The 18,269-nt window shown below is 38.7% G+C and overlaps 1 protein-coding gene and 1 long non-coding RNA gene across 4 annotated transcripts in view; one reads left to right on the forward strand and one right to left on the reverse strand.

Moving 5' to 3' along the window:
• DDAH1 (dimethylarginine dimethylaminohydrolase 1) overlaps nucleotides 1-18,269 on the forward strand; it is a 144,599-nt gene that overhangs the window by 98,766 nt on the left and 27,564 nt on the right. The window contains exons 2-4 of the mRNA XM_055585307.1: nucleotides 1,900-1,999; nucleotides 9,940-10,013; nucleotides 10,812-10,931. Coding sequence (XP_055441282.1) covers nucleotides 1,900-1,999; nucleotides 9,940-10,013; nucleotides 10,812-10,931 — 294 coding nt within the window. The remainder of the gene's footprint in view (nucleotides 1-1,899; nucleotides 2,000-9,939; nucleotides 10,014-10,811; nucleotides 10,932-18,269) is intronic.
• Nucleotides 1-18,269, reverse strand: part of LOC129655199 (uncharacterized) — a 79,721-nt gene that overhangs the window by 59,185 nt on the left and 2,267 nt on the right. The window lies entirely within an intron of this gene.

An 18,269-nucleotide genomic window follows, 5' to 3' on the forward strand; every position in this document is an offset into this window, starting at 1 on the left:
CGGAAGAAAACAGTTGTGTGTTTTCCTGGGTTCACTGTAGCCCAACAAGTCATGGTAAATATTAGTTTGCTTCTTTCTTATGCTATAGCAACAATTCCACTTCCTGTTACATAGGAAAACCTGCTGTTAAAAGAAATTACTAGATGTATTTGTTACATGAAGACCATTTCATCCATAGAAATAATTTTTTATTGTTCTGAGTAACTCTAGTTTGTGGAATTTTTACATGAGTTCCAGGACAAAGATGAGATGATATATTTATTTTATTTTGTATTTTCTTTACTTTTTTTTTTTTTGACTGCATGAATGTCAGGCTTGCTGTCAAAGTATGTCCATGTTTTTATTATTTTAGAAGTTACTCTGCTGTATTTATGTCTCCTAAACTCTTCATTCGGAGAAGGCAATGGCACCCCACTCCAGTACTCTTGCCTGGAAAATCCCATGGATGGAGGAGCCTGGTGGGCTGCAGTCCATGGGTTCACTAGGAGTCGGACACGACTGAAGCAACTTCACTTTCACTTTTCACTTTCATGCATTGGAGAAGGAAATGGCAACCCACTCCAGTGTTCTTGCCTGGAGAGTCCCAGGGATGGGGGAGCCTGGTGGGCTGCCATCTATGGGGTCGCACAGGGTCGGACACGACTGAAGAGACAGCAGCAGCAGCAGCAGCAGCAGCAAACTCTTCATTGATGATTCACTATGTGTACGGGGCATGCTGTATTTTGGGAGAACTTTTGCCAGAACTTTTGCTTTTCCCAGTGTCATGTGATAGCTTGTTTTTCCCTTAGTCCCTATTCATGTCTTCTCAATGTATGTCTTTACCATGTTAAAAGTTATACAGACCTTCAGAAATATTTAAATTGTTTTGTTGAACTATTGGAAGGACTTGAATTTTGAGCTTCAAAGGGCATTTGTTATGCCTTATATTTTACTCTTGTATTAAAGTAAACCTTACTCTAAGTGCTCCCTAGTCCAGCCTGGAGTATCTCTGTGCCTTAGACTGATCCCTGAACTCATAGAAAGTCTCTGAAATTCATTTTCTGGTATTCTTTGGTTTGATTACAATTATTGTATTTATTAATCACCTGTAGAGACCTAGGTTAAAATTTAAATAACAGTTCAGATTTACAGAGAAGCCTTAGATGTTCTGATATTTTAGCTACTATTTGAATAGAAAACAGTAACAACAGTCCAGTGGGCTGAGATTTCATGTTATTGGTTATTGTCATTGATATTCCTTCCACATATTACTCTGTGTGTACAATTCTTCTTGACTGACTTAAGATTTAAAATTAAATCTTGTGTTTTTCTGGCAAGTGTAGCTGGGTTAAGTATTCTGTCTCCCACATTTCTCAACTCCTGTACCCTAGGTAGTCACACTTAACAACAATGTCCTCTAAGTAGTCAATTCCAATAGACAAAAAAGAGAGAGATCCCAATATTGACTTGATTTTAGACTAGAAGGGGACAAAATAGACAATTTCTAACAGATAATTTCTCCTCTTGCAAATGATCATGGCTGGTTCAATATATACTACACTTATATATTCATAAGCTTCCCTGGTGGCTCAGATGGTAAAGCGTCTGGCTGCAATGCGGGAGATCCAGGTTCAATCCCTGGGTCAGCAAGATCTCCTGGAGAAGGAAATGGCAACCCACTCCAGTACTGTTGCCTGGAAAATTCCATGGATGGAGGTGCCTGGTAGGCTACAGTCCATGGGCTCATAAAGAGTCGGACACAACTGAGAGACTTCCTTTTCATTTTATATTTTCACGAGAGTATGCTTGTGTGTTTGTGTGCATGTGGGAGCGTAATTCAGTGATCTGAAGTTTTAGATGATTGGTTTTCTTGTTAGAAAATGGTAAGAATATTAATCTGAATCATTTTATTTTCAATAGGCTGACATGATGAAAGAAGCACTAGAAAAACTTCAGCTCAACATAGTAGAGATGAAAGATGAAAATGCAACTTTAGATGGTGGAGATGTCTTATTCACAGGTAGAGTTGTATTTACTTTTTCCTATCTAAAAATAATTCTAATACCTTTTCTATATCCCCTTGCTTAATTACAGGTTTTTATTAATTACCAAAGTAAGAGTAATTTGGAAAATACAGAGAAGCACAAAAGAAAGAAAACAAAAAATGACCTTTCATTCAAAGATAATCATTTCAATATCTGGATTATTTAATACTTTTTTATTGAATATTAAAGTACCTTTAGTACTTTTTTATGCACATAGTTGCTTATTTTACATGTTATCAGTATATATATATCATTTTATAGGTTGTGTCTACTGTGTTCTTCCACAACTTTAGCTTAAGAGTTGCATAGTTTTGCATTGTGTGACAGTATATCCAGTCTGTATTTGAAAGATTCTTAATTCAAGATCTGTCCTTTAAAAATAATTTTCTTCCCAGATGGCAAGACCAGTTCAGTTCAGTCACTCAGTCGTGTCCGACTCTTTGCAACCCCATGAATCGCAGCACACCAGGCCTCCCTGTCCATCACCAACTCCCAGAGTTCACTCAAACTCACATCCATCAAGTCGCTGATGCTATCCGGCCATCTTATCCTCTGTCGTCCCCTTCTCCTCCTGCCCCCAATCCCTCCCAGCATCAGAGTCTTTTCCAATGAGTCAACTCTTCGCATGAGGTGGCCAAAGTACTGGAGTTTCAGCTTTAGCATCAGTCCTTCCAAAGAACACCCAGGGCTGATCTCCTTCAGAATGGACTGGTTGGATCTCCTTGCAGTCCAAGGGACTCTCAAGAGTCTTCTCCAACACCACAGTTCAAAAGCATCAATTCTTCGGCACTCAGCCTTCTTCACAGTCCAGCTCTCACATTCATACATGACCACTGGAAAAACCATAGCCTTGACTAGACGGACCTTTGTTGGCAAAGTAATGTCTCTGTTTTTCAATATGTTATCTAGGTTGGACATAACTTTCCTTCCAAGGAGTAAGCGTCTTTTAATTTCATGGCTGCAGTCACCATCTGCAGTGATTTTGGAGCCCATAAATTTAAGTAATTTTCAGTGTAAATTGGCTTGACTTAATGCCAGATGAATAATAGCAGAACTCAACAAAATATAAATAGCTGATATTATTGATCTAACTGGAATCAGTTTTTATAATGGGTATAATATAGCTACTACAGAAATGGTAATTTTAGCATTTAACTTTTCCAGATCTTTATGATCATATTATTATTGTGTTTGTAAAGTCATGTGCTAAACTCTGGGTCTCCAGAGTCATACTAGCTATATTGATCAGCAAGACATCAATAATAATTTTTAATTGATAATGAGAGTTTGTTTTCTCCTACTTGTCAAAGAATAAATATCTGTTTCACAGATGTAGCCCTAACAGCAGAGGCTGGTCCCCGGAGATCTGGGGATGTGGTCCCATGTGGCCCACTGGAAGCCTGGAGATTCTTGGAAGTTTAATATTTTAGCTGATGTGAATTTTATATCAAATCCCATGTGTATAGAAAAAATATAGTCATTTTCATTTTAATATAAAAATGTTTCATATAACTTACATTTTGATATCGTTAATGTACTGGAGGAGGAAGAGTTTTTACCCAGAAACTTTGTGTAGTTCCTTGCTTGGTGTCACATACCTATGGGTGGGGGCACTGTCACTGAGCCTCAGGGGTGCCATTTTTCTCATAGGTTTGTGAAGAGCCCTCCCCTGGAGCTGTGCCCTGCACGACCTGTGCTACCACTGTCATGGGCAGTGGCCCTGTCTCTGGGGTTTGTTGTGCACACCCCTTGAGCCCTAAGAACACAGAGCAAGGGGTCAGAGAGGCCTACGCTGCATTCTCAGCTCCAGTTGTATCCAAGCCGACTCAGGCATTCTTTGAATCTGCCTAGTAAGTTCCACTTAGAATATTCTTTGTGTCTCCGATTGATGGCACTTTTCATTCTTTTTAGCAGCACAGAACAACAGCCTATTTCTCTTAGAAAGTGGGCTTTTGTGATAAGCTAGATATGTAAATCACACTTCATTACAATAAAACTTTTTTTACCAGAACATAGCCATAGAATGAATTACTTGTTGTAAGCAGGTACAGATACTGTTTGAAGAATGATTTAAAACAAGCTGTGTTCACAGCCATTTATTTACCTCAACAGCTGAGCTGAACAGATTCCCTAAAATCTTCTCATTGTTACAGCAAGGCTTAGGAACCTCTTCCACTCGTCAAAGGTCTTTCCATAGCATCTCAAGCCTGTTTTTCCCATAACTTCTAATTAAGTCGTGAGTAATGAGGCTTGCCTTGGACACTATCTGTAAGCTTTGTTTTGATAATATTCAGTGCTTAATATCTTAAAAGTTATGTTATTGAAAACAGAGATAGTGTTGTAATATTAAGATCTTTATCTGCTCGGCCTCTCATCCATACCTAATGAGTGGTCCTGCCTTCTATTTCTACTTCTCAACTTTTTTGTGTCCTTAAAATTGTAGTAAAATACATTTAACCTAAAATGTGCTATTCTGACCATCTTTCAGTGTATAACTCAAGTGGCATTAATTACATTCACAACACTGTACAACCATCACCACTCAGTTTTTAGATTGTGCAGAGTTGAGTAAGAGACAAAATCTGGAGCACTTCCCACGTGCTCTGTGTCCCCTTCCTTCTGTGACTCAGAGCTTCATTAATAATTGATCAGGAAATGGACAGAAGGAAAGCAGCTTCCAACTCTAGTTCCACTGGGAAATCTGTCAGTCAGGCAAGCAGCTGCTGGTAGAAAGCGTTTCAATCCTTTTTCTCTTAGACAGACAACATCAAGTAGAGGTACTACTTTCAGTTATTTATTTTTGTGAAATATGGGACATATAAAGAAAAGTTATAAAATGTTTATGTACAGATTCAATACCAATAATATAATGAACATCTGAGTACCTGACACCTGACTTATGAAAGAGAACATTGCCAGGACCATAGAAGCCCCAATCCCAAACTTCCTCTCCTCCCAGCTTGAGGTGAACCCTGTCCTGAATTTTGTGTTAATCACTGCCTTGTCTTTTTTTAGTTTTACCTCAATATATGCACTCCTAAATTATACATTGTTTAGTTTTGCTTTTCTTATGACTTTATATAATTAAGGTTATATTATATGAACTCTTGTGTGATTTTTCTGCCTTTGATCTAACTTGATCCATGTAGCTGGAGTTCATTCATTTTCACAGCTGCATGGAATTTCATAGTAAAAATGAACCATGTTGTATTTATTCATTTTACTGCTGATATATATTTGAGTACTTTTAAGTTTTTCTCTACTGTCTTCAATGCTGCTATGTACAGTCTTGTTGTATCTCCTGAGTACATATGTAAGTTTCTTTAAAGTAAAGAGCTGGAAATAGAATTTCAGGTGATAAACTCTCATCCTATTTCAATGGTTATATGATTTTCTTCTTTAATCTATTTATGTGGTTAATTATATTAACTGATATCCTGATATCAATGATCAAAGTTTACATCCCTGGGATGAAATCAAACTTAATCAAGATATATCCTCTTTTTATTACAGTGTTGTATTTAGCTTTTTTAGGGCGTCCCTGTTAGCTCAGTTGATAAAGAATCTACCTGCGATGCAGGAGACCCCGGTTCAGTTTGTGAGTCAGGAAGATCCTCTGGAGAAGGGATAGGCTACCCACTCCAGTATTCTTGGGCTTCCTTAGTGGCTCAGCTGGTAAAGAATCTGCCTGCAATGCAGGAGACCTGGGCTCAATCCCTGTGTTGGGAAGATCCCCTGGAGAAGGGAAAGGCTACTCACTCCAGTATTCTTGCCTGGAGAATTCCATAGACTGTATAGTCCGTAGGCTCACAAAGAGTCACATGACTGAGCAACTTTCATTTCACTTCACTGTATTTAGTTTGCTGATAATTGTTTAAGATTTGTTTCTATGGCCTGCAACTTTTCTTTCTTGTTATCCTTGTCTGGCTTTGGAAATTATGTTAACCTCATATAAAATGTATTAGAGAATATTTTACTGTGTTTCTATTCTCTAAAATCAGTAAAACTTTAATTGTGCATTACTTGAACTTTGGTAGAATTTACCTATTCAGGCCCTGTGGGCCTTGATTTCTTTGTGGGAAGATTTTCAACTGATTTTGTTTTTGTAATAATTATGTGACTATTGAGATTTTTTTCTGAGCCAATTTTGGTGAGTTCTGTTTTCTGAGATTTTATTTATTTCATCTAAGTTTTTTAAATGTTGCTATAAAGTTATTCATATTTTCTTAATATCTAAGTTCTGCAACAATTACAGCTATGTCTCCTTTTATTCATAATGTTTTTTGGGGCCTTCATTTTCTTGCCAGAGATCTGTCAATTTCATTAACCTTTTCGAAGAACTACCTTTTGGCTTTTTGAACCCTCGCTCTTGTATGTTTCCTTTTCTCTTCCTGTTTCTACCTTATTTCCTTCCTTCAAATTTCTTTGTTTTTATTGTTCTTTTTTCCTTTCATTGCAAAGTGAAATCTTGTCTCTTTATTTTGAAAGTTTCTTCTTAATGTAAGCATTTAAGTACTACCTTCTAAGTAGTGCTTTAGCTGAATCCTTTGTGTTTTGATATGAATATTTTTGTTATCAACTCAAAATGTTTTCCCATTTTCATTATGATTTATTCTTTAGCTTATTAGTGGATAATGATTTTTTTTAAAAAAACATATTGATCATTATTATAAGTTGCTGGGATAACAAGTCATTACTGTGATTATTGATAAATATAAAGCATTTAGCCTATCTTTTCTTTGTGAACTCTGCTTCAAGTAGACCAAATACTTGATGAGAAAAGTTTTTTAGAATTATACCCAGTAAATGTAGATCTTTAATAAAACAAAGGACCTGTGCAATGATCATCAAAGCATGTAAAACTTTTATATGAGGGACTTTCCCGGCAGTCCAGTGGTTAGGACTCCAAGCTTCCAGTGCAGAGGGTATGGATTTGACCCCTGGTCGGAAAACTAAGTTCCCACAAGCTTCAAGGCAAGGGGGAGAAAACAGATAAAGGAATGAAACAACAACAACAAAAACCTTTACATGAAAGCTTGATGGGGAGCTTTATGATGGAGGAATCAGGCTGATGCTACATGAACACTCTTACGGTTCTAGCATCACTGAAAATGTGACAGTCAGGATATGACGTGCTTTGGGATGTGATACAATAGATGTGTAATCCCACCTCTGACGCTTTTGAACTGTGGTGTTGGAGAAGACTCTTGAGAGTCCCTTGAACTGCAAGATAAAACCAGTCAATCCCAAAGGAAATCAGTCTGAATATTCATTGGAGGGACTGATGCTGAAACTGAAGCTCCAATACTTTGGCCCCCTGATGCGAAGAAGTGACTCATTGGAAAAGACCCTGATGCTGGGAAAGATTGAATGCAGGAGGAGAAGGGGATGACAGAGTGTGAGATGGTTGGATGGCCTCACCGACTCGACGGACATGAGTTTGCACAAGCTCTGGGAGTTGGTGATGGACAGGGAAGCCTGGTGTGCTGCAGTCCATGGCTCACAGAGTCGGACACAGCTGAGCAACTGAACTGAGAGCCCCACCACTGAAGTAGTCCTATCCAAAAAAAAAAAAAATTTGAGCAAGAATCTAATGAAGTATCTACATAGACTATCAATTTGCCAAAAATACAAAGGATAAAGGAACAATTTAATGTTAGTATGCAAGGAGGAGCTTCCCTGGTGTTTCAGACAGTAAAGAATCCCCCTGCCATGCAGGAGATGCAAAGAGGTTGGTTCAATCCCTGGGTTAGGAAGATCCTCTGGAGGAGGGCATGGCAACCCACTCCAGTGTTCTTGCCTGGAGAATCCCATAGACAGACGAGCCAGGTGGGCTACAGTCCATGTGGTTGCAAAGAGAAGGACAAGGCTGAAGCAACTTTGCACATGCGTGCGCACGCACGCGCGCACACACACACACACAAGGAAACAATCAACCAAATCCAGAATGTAGGAAAGTCAGTAGGATAAATGACCTGATTTCTTCTATGAAAGAATAAGGTAAGGAAGGAAAAGAAAAAGAGAGTGAGTGGTTATAGAAGAAAATGACATGAGACATATAACAACCCAAATACTTTTTACTATTTTGATTCCAGAACTTCAGTTGTTTTTATCAGAAAGGCTATTTAAAGGGGTATAGCCTGCCATACTGCTAGAAACAGAAGTCTGGCTTACTTTTTAAAGACATAAGCAGTTTGCTTTTCTTTGTACTTTTAAATGGAAAATGTGTGTAAGGTGTTTATATTTGCATATAGTGTTTAAATTTGCATAATGAAGTAATTTTAAAAAAAATTTAAGTTGCTTCACTTCTTCTTTTAAGTAACTTTTGTTTGTTTGCTTGTTTGTTTTAGCTGTGCCATGCCTCATCAGAATCTTAGTTCCCCAACCAGTTATCAAACCCATGTTCCCTGCATTGGGAGCATGGAGTCTTAATCACTGAATTGCCAGGAAAGTCCCTAAGTGTTTTGTTTTTTTAAAATTGTGTGTAAATCTAATTTATAAATTTACATTTATCATAAGAGAATTAAGGAAATTTGTCTTTTTTATTTCAACTGACTTTTTTAATAAAGAGATTAACACTTTTTGTCAAGGAAAGGACCTTTCCCTTACTTAAGTTTTGATTTGTACGTAGTGAGTTTTCTCAAGGGACAACACAATCAGGCCACTACCCAAAACACTATCAGTTTGCCACCAACGATTCTTGTGTCTGCCAACAGCATAAGCCATTGGAATTTATCGTAACATCATTTGACCTCTGTCTTTGACCCCTGTTATAAGGACACCATAAAGATTAGAGTTGTAACAGGTGTGAAGTCTGTCAAGCAATCCTTTCTACATGGCTACAAGTGTACATGACTACACTGTTTATACTTGTTCTGGGGCAAAATATATACTGATTTCTCTTGGAATATATTTTCCACATTTCATGTAGAATTCTTTTCCAAAGAATTAAGGAAGGATAAGAACCCCTACATTTATGCATTGCGTAACTCTATCTACTGTCATTGGTTTTTTGCCTATAACTAGAAGAGCATTTTTACTTGATGCTTTGCTTTCTGAAAAAAAAAAAAAAAATTGTAGAATTTCAGAAAAGCCAAATAACTAGAAAGTTTCTTTCTCCGAAACTTTAGTGCTTTATAGATAGATGTATTTGAGGGTTAATTTGAAATAAATAGGTGTGTTGTTTTATTTTTTATTTTTTGTTTTTTTTTTTTTAGGTGTGTTGTTTTAAAGACAGCTCTTAGAGCTGAAGACCAGTCAGCACTAAACTCATTTTACTGAGATGGTTTCCTCAGCCCTTACATCAACACTATGTTTAAAAAAAAAAAAGGGGGTATCTGACTCATCAAGACTGTATAGTATTGTTCTTTTGGGCGAAAAAAAGGAAGTTCTGCTAACTTATTGCTATTACTTAATTTCCGATTACAGGTTATTACTATGTTTAATTCTGTTATTTTCTAAATAAAAACCATATTACCTTATTGTGGTAAAATATACATAACATAAAATTTACCATTTAACTATTTTAAAATGCACAGTTCAGGGGTATTAACTGCATTCATGTTTTGCAACCATCACCACCATCCATCTCCAGCACTGTTTTGCCTTCCCAAAATGAAACATCATACCCATTAAACACTGACTCGCTAGCTCTGCTCAGTCCCCTCCCCCACATCAGCCCATGACAGACATTCTATTGATACTTTCTGCCTCTATCGATTTGAAAGAGTTTATTTCTAATGGCAATAATCTGAAATCATTTATGTAAAGAAAGTAGGAGTCAGGGTACAAGTGGAGCTGACCTCTACGGTAGGAAAGAACTGTGTGAGGCTTTAAAGTCTTTATTTATAGATAGAAAAATAGCATGCCATCACTGATGCTACCCACTCACTGTGTTCCATGACATTTATTATAGGCAGAGAATTTTTTGTGGGCCTTTCCAAAAGGACAAATCAACGAGGTGCAGAAATCTTGGCTGATACTTTTAAGGTAGGTAAAGGATAATTTATGCCTGGCACAGAGTAACTACCTAATAAATAGTCATAAACCCATTGAATCAATATGTCATGAATAATGATATTTTTATGTCATGGGCTTTGCAAAATAACTCCTAATGTTTGTGTCTTTGCTAGAAGTTTTAGAAGCTAGGACTTAATAAATAGACTTCCTGGGACTCCCACAGCAGCAACAGATAAAGTTATCATGGACATTCTGCTTTCTCCCAGTGTATAATCAATCATACGACCACTTGGCAGATATTCCTGGCACAATTGATGACTTAAAAAAATGTATCTGGAGTCCCAGTTGTCTCTAAAATGAAATGTGGAATTTTTCAGATAGGAATTAAAAATCACCTACACTTGACTGCCTACTGTGTGCTGGTCCTTGCGCATACATCCTCCCAAGATCCCTTTACTCTACCTATTTTGAGCAGATTGGCTCAACAGACTGCTAAGGAAGAGATGAATCCCCAAGAAGCTGTTCCCCAGGACAGTGTGAGGCTCTTGTCTGCATGGGATATTCAGACACATCCATCTAGAGTAGCCCCCTCTGCAGGTCAGCCAGCGAAGCTGTTAAGGCAGTCACAGGTCAGGTAGGAGGCTCTGCACTTCCCTCTTAGAAGCAGTCTTCATTTAATTAGCAATACCCAAACCTATGAGGCCCAGTTTTCCTTCCAGATGTTCAGGGACCCCAGCAGCCTCCTGGGGAGCAAGAATGTTTTGAGCAGGTTTGAATGGGTTTTAGAGTTATTCTGCTATGACAAACTACTTTCTTTCATATGCATAGGACTATGCGGTCTCCACGGTCCCAGTGGTGGATGCTTTGCACTTGAAGAGTTTCTGCAGCATGGCTGGGCCTAACCTAATCGCTATTGGATCCAGTGAATCTGCACAGAAGGCCCTCAAGGTAAATGTAAAACTTTGCTCTTTCGAAATGCAATAGGCACTGCCTGCCACATGGTTTTTCTAATACTGTCTATTGGACAGAGAGCAACCAAGGGTAGCAGGGAGAGAACTTGAGCTTTCTCTGATTTACACTGTCCTGACCTCACATTTATTAGGAACCAGGAGCACTTAGTACGTACTATTACTCTGAGTAAGTAAGTACTTGTTGTTCAGTTGCTAAGTCATGTCTGACTCTTTGCAACCCTGTAGGCTGTAGCCCACCAGGCTCCTCTGTACATGGGGATTTGCAGGCAAGAATACTAGAGTAGGTTGCCATTTCCTTCTCCAAGTAAGTACTTAGTAAGTACTCTTCCTGGAAAATACACCTATCAGAAGAATTCTTCACTAATGAGCCATTCTTCCTCACACACCAGGTTTCCTGGGAAGAAATAACTCATCACAGTTATTTCTTCTGAGGAAAAGGAGGGCGTTCTACCAGCAGAGCTCTTTATAATGTTTTATCTCTTAACTCAGGTAATTGGTACACACAGAGTCGTTATGTTATTCTTATCCTTTTGTACTTCTGAACTATTTCATAATAATCTTTTAGAAAGCCGTGATTCAGAAGTACCTAAAAATTTTAACTTCTCCATTTGCAGTGGAATACTTAAATTTTAGGAAAGTCATTTTTTCTCATTTCACAGATAGGAATCGGAAAGTCCAGAAAAATTACTACTTGCTTTGGGTCACACAGCTGGATGAAGAATAGACATCATTGATAGTGAAGATTTTCTATCGTTATAGTGCTTTACAGTTCAAAGGCACCTTCCTTCTCTGTAGCTAATAACCTGGGACATGATCTAGACACTTCATAAGGGCAAAGACCTTGTCCATTTTCGTGACCATTTTGCCCCTTTATGCTTGGCCCAAGGTGGTCCCTAAATAAATATTTGGTGCACAATGAATAAATGAATGAGGGAAGTGACTTTATCTCCATTTTGCAGTTAAGAACTAGATCGAGTGGCTCCCCCCAGATCACAAAGCTAATACTAAAATGTGGGCTGGGACTACTTTTTGTCCCCTCCTCTCAAGTGGTCCTGCATGACATGTGACTTATTAAAGGACCAAGACAGGGATTTCCCTAACAGTCTAGTGGTTTAAGACTCTGTGTTCCCAATGCAGAAGGCACAAGTTTGATTCCTGCTCAGGGAACTAAGATGGGGTTCCCAGGTGACTCAGTGGTAAAAGAATCTGCCTCCCAATGCAGGAGTCACAGGAGATGAGGGTTCAATCCCTGGGTCAGGAAGATCCCCTGAGATGGAAATAGCAACCCATTCAAGTATTCTTGCTGGGATAATCCCATGGACAGAGGAGCCTGGCGGACTACATTCCATGGGGTTGCAAAGAACATGGTTGAAGAAATTTAGCACTCACACATGCAGAAAACTAAGATACTTCATGCAGCACAGCTCGGCCAAAAAATAAAAGTAAAGAAAAGAACGAAGACAGAAATTTCTCTTAGGCAAAGAGAGGAAATTTGTGGGCTCCAAGGTACACAGTTTATTTGTTTGCTCTATCTGGTCTTGACTCTTCTACGTCAGGTCTGGGCTTGGTATAGTTTGTCTGGGAAGCAACCTCTGCCTCCCAATTGCTGACTTTCTGCTTTGCATTATCTGCAACTTCTTTCAGTCAGCACACTTGGCCTTTCTTTCTTCCCTTTCCCAGACTGTATCTCTGATTATATTTCTAAGATCTTTAAAAATTGTTGTTGAATAATCTACTTTGGATTTTGAATTTAGTGGCTTTTTCTATGTTTTCTTTAGAGAATGTCTTTTGTTCTGTTTCATCTGGAAGCTTGTGTCAACTTTCTGCATATAAAAAAAGAAATGATGCCTTGAAAGGAAATATTTGATGAATGATGTCATTCAGAAGATCTAGGAAGATTATTTCTCTCCTCAGGGACTAACTATGATGTCTTCCCATAGCAGCTGGGTTGGCCTGCACGTGTCTGAAATTGATTACAAGGGAAGGAGAAGGCTGAAGTTGTCCATGCTATGCTTTGTGTAAATTAGCAGAAAGAACCTCCTCTGGGTAGACAAACTAGAAAAAGTAGTTTCATCTGCCATTCTGGGTAAACTAGGTCCCTAACGCAAATAAACTGGTCTCTAACTCAGTAGGTCTCTAACACAAATTGGTCCCTAACTTAGTTCAGAGAAAACTAACATGTAATAAACTAAGAGATAAAACAATATGGTTAACTAGCACTCAGTTATATGAAATAGCCCTAATTGTTATTCAGAAGATAAGAAGAAACTCCTTGAGGCCTAGATATTCAGAGAAAAATTTATGAAGAAAATGTGGCTTGATGTGGGTCTTGAAGGGTTTGTCAGAGTGGGATTCAGTGAGAGAGAGTTCCAGGTGGGGACAGGAAATAAGCAAAGACTAAGCACAGTATATTCATGAGATGTAACCAAACTAGCCCAACTAATAAAGTTTTCTTGTGGGTTCCAGGGGACACAGCTGGATGGGGCAGATGATGTCTGAAGAGGTAGGGACATAAAAGTGAGCAAAAGAATGAGTTTATCTCCATGAAGTAGAAGGCTGGTTATCCATAGGCTCTAAGCAGAAGAGGTTGTATTGCTGCAAAGCTGTTGGACCATCCCTCCTTTTGCAAAAAATTAAATGGAGAGGGAAGGCCCTGTGGTCAAAAAATGGCAACTGATGACCTGGAAAAAGAAAGCCAAGCCTCAAGTTCCATTCTATGCCTTGGCCACTCAGTCACATTTCTCCATTAATCATTTCTTTTCCATTGTCAAGTCCTCTAAGACCACATCTTTTAAGAGCATCCTGTGAGGGTTTTATAGTCCTCCTTCCTTTAGAGTTCATTTGAGTCAGTGTTAATAATGATGTTCACTCTATACTTGAAAACTTCTGTGTCAGAAACTACAAATAATTCTGACTAGAAAGACATTCTTTGGAGACTGAATTTTCCATCAGAAAATGTGCTTCATAAACCATGGGCCTGTGGAGTTGGCCAATGCCCACCTGCCATGTTCCTAGCATCAAAAAGGTCCTCTTCCCTGGTAGCCAAGGTAGGAGTACAAAGTAAACTGAAAACTAATGAGATCTCCATGAGGGTCAGAAATAAGTGGGTTGGTGAAATTCAGATTTAGTGAGTTGAACTTTATTTGAGAACAGTTTAGGCACCTGTATTAAATCAATGAATAAAATTGATGGTGGGTAAGTCCTACTGCTAATTTGGACATATAAATACTGATACAGACAGGCAAGAAGACAAATGGACAGAGACAAATACGTCATTTCAGTTCAGTTCAGTCACTCAGTCGTGTCTGACTCTTTGCGATCCCATGAACTGCTGCACGCCAGGCCTCCCTGTCCATCACCAACTCCCGGAGTTCACTCAAACTCACATCCATCAAGTCGCTGATGCTATCCGGCCATCTCATCCTCTGTCGTCCCCTTCTCCTCCTGCCCCCAATCCCTCCCAGCATCAGAGTCTTTTCCAATGAGTCAACTCTTCACATGAGGTGGCCAAAGTACTGGAGTTTCAGCTTTAGCATCATTCCTTCCAAAGAACACCCAGGACTGATCTCCTTTAGGATGGACTGGTTGGATCTCCTTGCAGTCCAAGGGACTCTCAAGAGTCTTCTCCAATGCCACAGTTCAAAAGCATCAATTCTTCGGCGCTCAGCTTTCTTCACAGTCCAACTCTCACATCCATACATGACAACTGGAAAAACCATAAGCCTTGACTAGATGTACCTTTGTTGGCAAAGTAATGTCTCTGCTTTTGAATATGCTATGTAGGTTGGTCATAACCTTCCTTCCAAGGAATAAGCGTCTTTTAATTTCATGGCTGCAATCATCATCTACAGTGATTTGGGAGCCCCCAAAAATAAAGTCTGACACTGTTTCCACTTTTTCCCCATCTACTTGCCATGAATTGGTGGGACCAGATGCCATGATCTTCGTTTTCTGAATGTTGAGCTTTAAGCCAACTTTTTCACTCTCCACTTTCACTTTCATCAAGAGGCTTTTGAGTTCCTCTTCACTTTCTGCCATAAGGGTGGTGTCATCTGCATATCTGAGGTTATTGATATTTCTCCCAGCAATCTTGATTCCAGCTTGTGCTTCTTCCAGTCCAGCGTTTCTCATGATGTACTCTGCATACAAGTTAAATAAGCAGGGTGACAATATACAGCCTTGACGTACTCCTTTTCCTATTTGGAACCAGTCTGTTGTTCCATGTCCAGTTCTAACTGTTGCTTCCTGACCTGCATATAGGTTTCTCAATAGGCAGGTCAGGTGGTCTGGTATTCCCATCTCTTTCAGAATTTTCCACAGTGTACATGTCATTTACAAGTAATGAAATTGTGGGGGGTTTTTTCCACTTCACAAGTGAAAATACTGAGAAGAGATGAAATAAGGCATTTTGACTAGGATCTCGTGGTTTCAGAATCAGATTTCCTGGACCCAGCTTCTGCTGGCCCCAGTTGCCCAGCCCACTCCATAGCTGTTCTTTTTCTATTGGAAAGCCTTTTCTAATTATTTTGCCATGGATTGGTTCTAGCTAAGCTCCTTCTTTCTCCTCCCCTCTCTCCAACTATTCCTCTCTTCCCATTTATTGCTGGTTATCAGTATCTGATCTGTATCAGGGAAGATGTGAGTTTGGTCCCTGATATCTGTTTTTCCTTTGTAAATCTTGATGTCTCAGTCTTGTCTCCATAGAGAAGCCCCTGGCCACTTGGGCATCACTTTGAAGGGTGTAGCATTTAAACAGGAATGAACTGTGCCTTTCTGTGCTACACACTGAAAACCCGATTGCTTCCCACATCTGTCATGCTCTTTGAGTACTTGCTTCCTTCAGAGTCTTTAAAACTACTTCTTGCATATTCATGCAAAGCTGAGAGCCCAAGGGCTTCCCGGTAGTCTTACTGCATTTGAAACATTTTGTAATGGGTTGCAGTCTATTCTTGGTTAATGAAGTGGGTTCTTATGGAGATAGTCATCATACCTGTCTAGGCTGTAGGAGATTTAATAGTTTATGCATTGTCTATTTAAATGAAATAATCCATCTAAGATGACTTTAGCAACTCTCTGCTAAAAAGCCCAGGATGTATTTAATGCAGGGTATATTTAATATACTTTTAATACAGTTTATCTAATATAGGAAAGAAAAAAAGGAGGACCTATCATTACCATATTTTACCATTGATGTGGCCAAAGTACTGGCAATTAGGTTGATTTGAAATTACTAAAGATATTAGATACCAGGTCTTACCCTAGAAATACTATTATTTAAGCAAAATTAGTCTTTAGAGCAACCTGCCCTTGCTATACTTTTTCTCCTACACTTTTCATCATTTCCTTCGTGCCCCTGGGCAATCACTACCTTCATCCTGCTCTTCTAGCTATAAAAGAAAATAATATAAGAGTAATTAATTTATGTTCAGGCAGTAGATCCACTAGTATTCTTCCACGAGGAATATTTGTCTTCTCAAAGACGATGAGAACTCCTGTTGCTGCACAGCTGGAGCTTCGAGTCATAAATGTAATTTGAGCAACAGAAGCCAACCTCCAGATAACACATATTCTCTTATCTCATTCATTTAAAGTTAAACAAGAGATAAAACTGGAGTGGGTAGCCATTCCCTTCTCCAGGGGATCTTTCCAACCCAGGGAATCAAACCTGGGTCTCCCGCATTGCAGGCAGATTCTTTACCTTCTGAGCCACCAGGGAAGCCCAGAGATCAAACCACTCTATGCTATTAGCAGTTAATTCAAGAGGGAGGGAGTCATGGTGTGCAGGCCATCTTGTATGTTATATTTTAATTTTTAAAGATTAGTAAAAATACATATATTATTGGAAGTGGGCTGTGATTAACTTACAGAAATAATTCTTCAGTAGCTAAGTCTGTCTCAAATCCTTGCTCTATCTTCCATCTGATATCTTTTAATAAGGAAAAAGGCAAACTTTATATACCCCTTGACCAATATCTCCCCATTTCTCCTCACCTGCCAGTCTTTGTAAACCTTATATATATATATATATATATATATATATATATATAGTCCTTTATATGTCAGTAAAGCTGGGGAGGGAAAAAACATAATAAAGAGTAGATCTGCACTACATCTCACCCGTTCTTTTTCTATATCCGTGCCAAAATCGACTTGCTTTCCAGGAACCTGGATTAATTACATGCTCTCTGTCACAGGCGGACAGATCGTAATTCTTGCCATCGGGAGGGGCTCTCAGTAATAATTTTTAACCCAATCTTCTTGGTAGCATTTAGTCTTCCAGCCAACTGGGAGTAAGAGAAAGGAAGGAAGGAAGCACAAAGAGAGGGAGTGAAGAAGAGAGGGAAAGGAGGTGGGAAAGAGTGACACTTAGCTAAAACAATCAGAGGAGGAAGCTACTGCCCTCCCCAAGTTCAGAGCTCCAGGGACTTGTGGTACTGACATGTTGAGGGGTGTGCCATAAGCTGGGCAGGAGGCAAGAGGCATATCCTCACCTTCCTAACTTAACCCCACACAGAAGACCAAGTATTTTTCTCCTTTCGGCATCTGCAGTTTTGTTTAGTGACCTTTCTTTTATTACTAATTTTATTCTTTTGTATCACAATGAATTACTGTTTAAGATTTTTAATAGAAATACTAAAAGGATGTAGTAAGAAAAAAATTATGAGATCACCACTCCATTTTTTGTGCCTTTGTCATATAAATGGAGCTGAACTATAGTACATGGAATTCCAGTAGACTTGTAATTTTAAATTAAAAAGATCATAATACATCTGGACGGAAATGTCTCTAAGTTTTTTATGTTTCCTGAAATAACAAATTACATTTGTAAGATTCCTTGAATGAGGACATGGCGTGCTTGCTCTGAGCTAATTTAAATTGCATAGAATACAGTGTGTTTTTCTTTTGCATGACTAACTATATAATAGAGGTCACTCTGTATTTCCTCTCGTTTTGACTCAGCTTCAGCATTGATTTTATGTCCAAAAATGTCCATATTATTTTATAGGTGGTCATTTAAAAAATGAAAATGGAAAAAGTCCTTAATGTTTTTGGATTTTGTATGTTTTTTTAATCACCTGGAATTTCCTTTAATGACAACTGGAACAGCAATAGCAAAAACCAAAAGACAGAAGGAGAGCTAACCAGTATCAACAGCATGATTGAAATGGAAAAATAAAGACTTTGCATTTTCAGTTGCTGTCACAGGGAATTACAGTCTGTAGCCACAAGATTTCCCACTTTGTGTCTCTACTGTGAAGAACAAATTGACAATCCATCGTAGGTTTAATTTAGTCTCATTTTTGGGTTTTCTGTT

This window comes from Bubalus kerabau, chromosome 6, assembly GCF_029407905.1.
Source record: "Bubalus kerabau isolate K-KA32 ecotype Philippines breed swamp buffalo chromosome 6, PCC_UOA_SB_1v2, whole genome shotgun sequence".
In the NCBI taxonomy this organism is placed as follows: domain Eukaryota; kingdom Metazoa; phylum Chordata; class Mammalia; order Artiodactyla; family Bovidae; genus Bubalus; species Bubalus kerabau.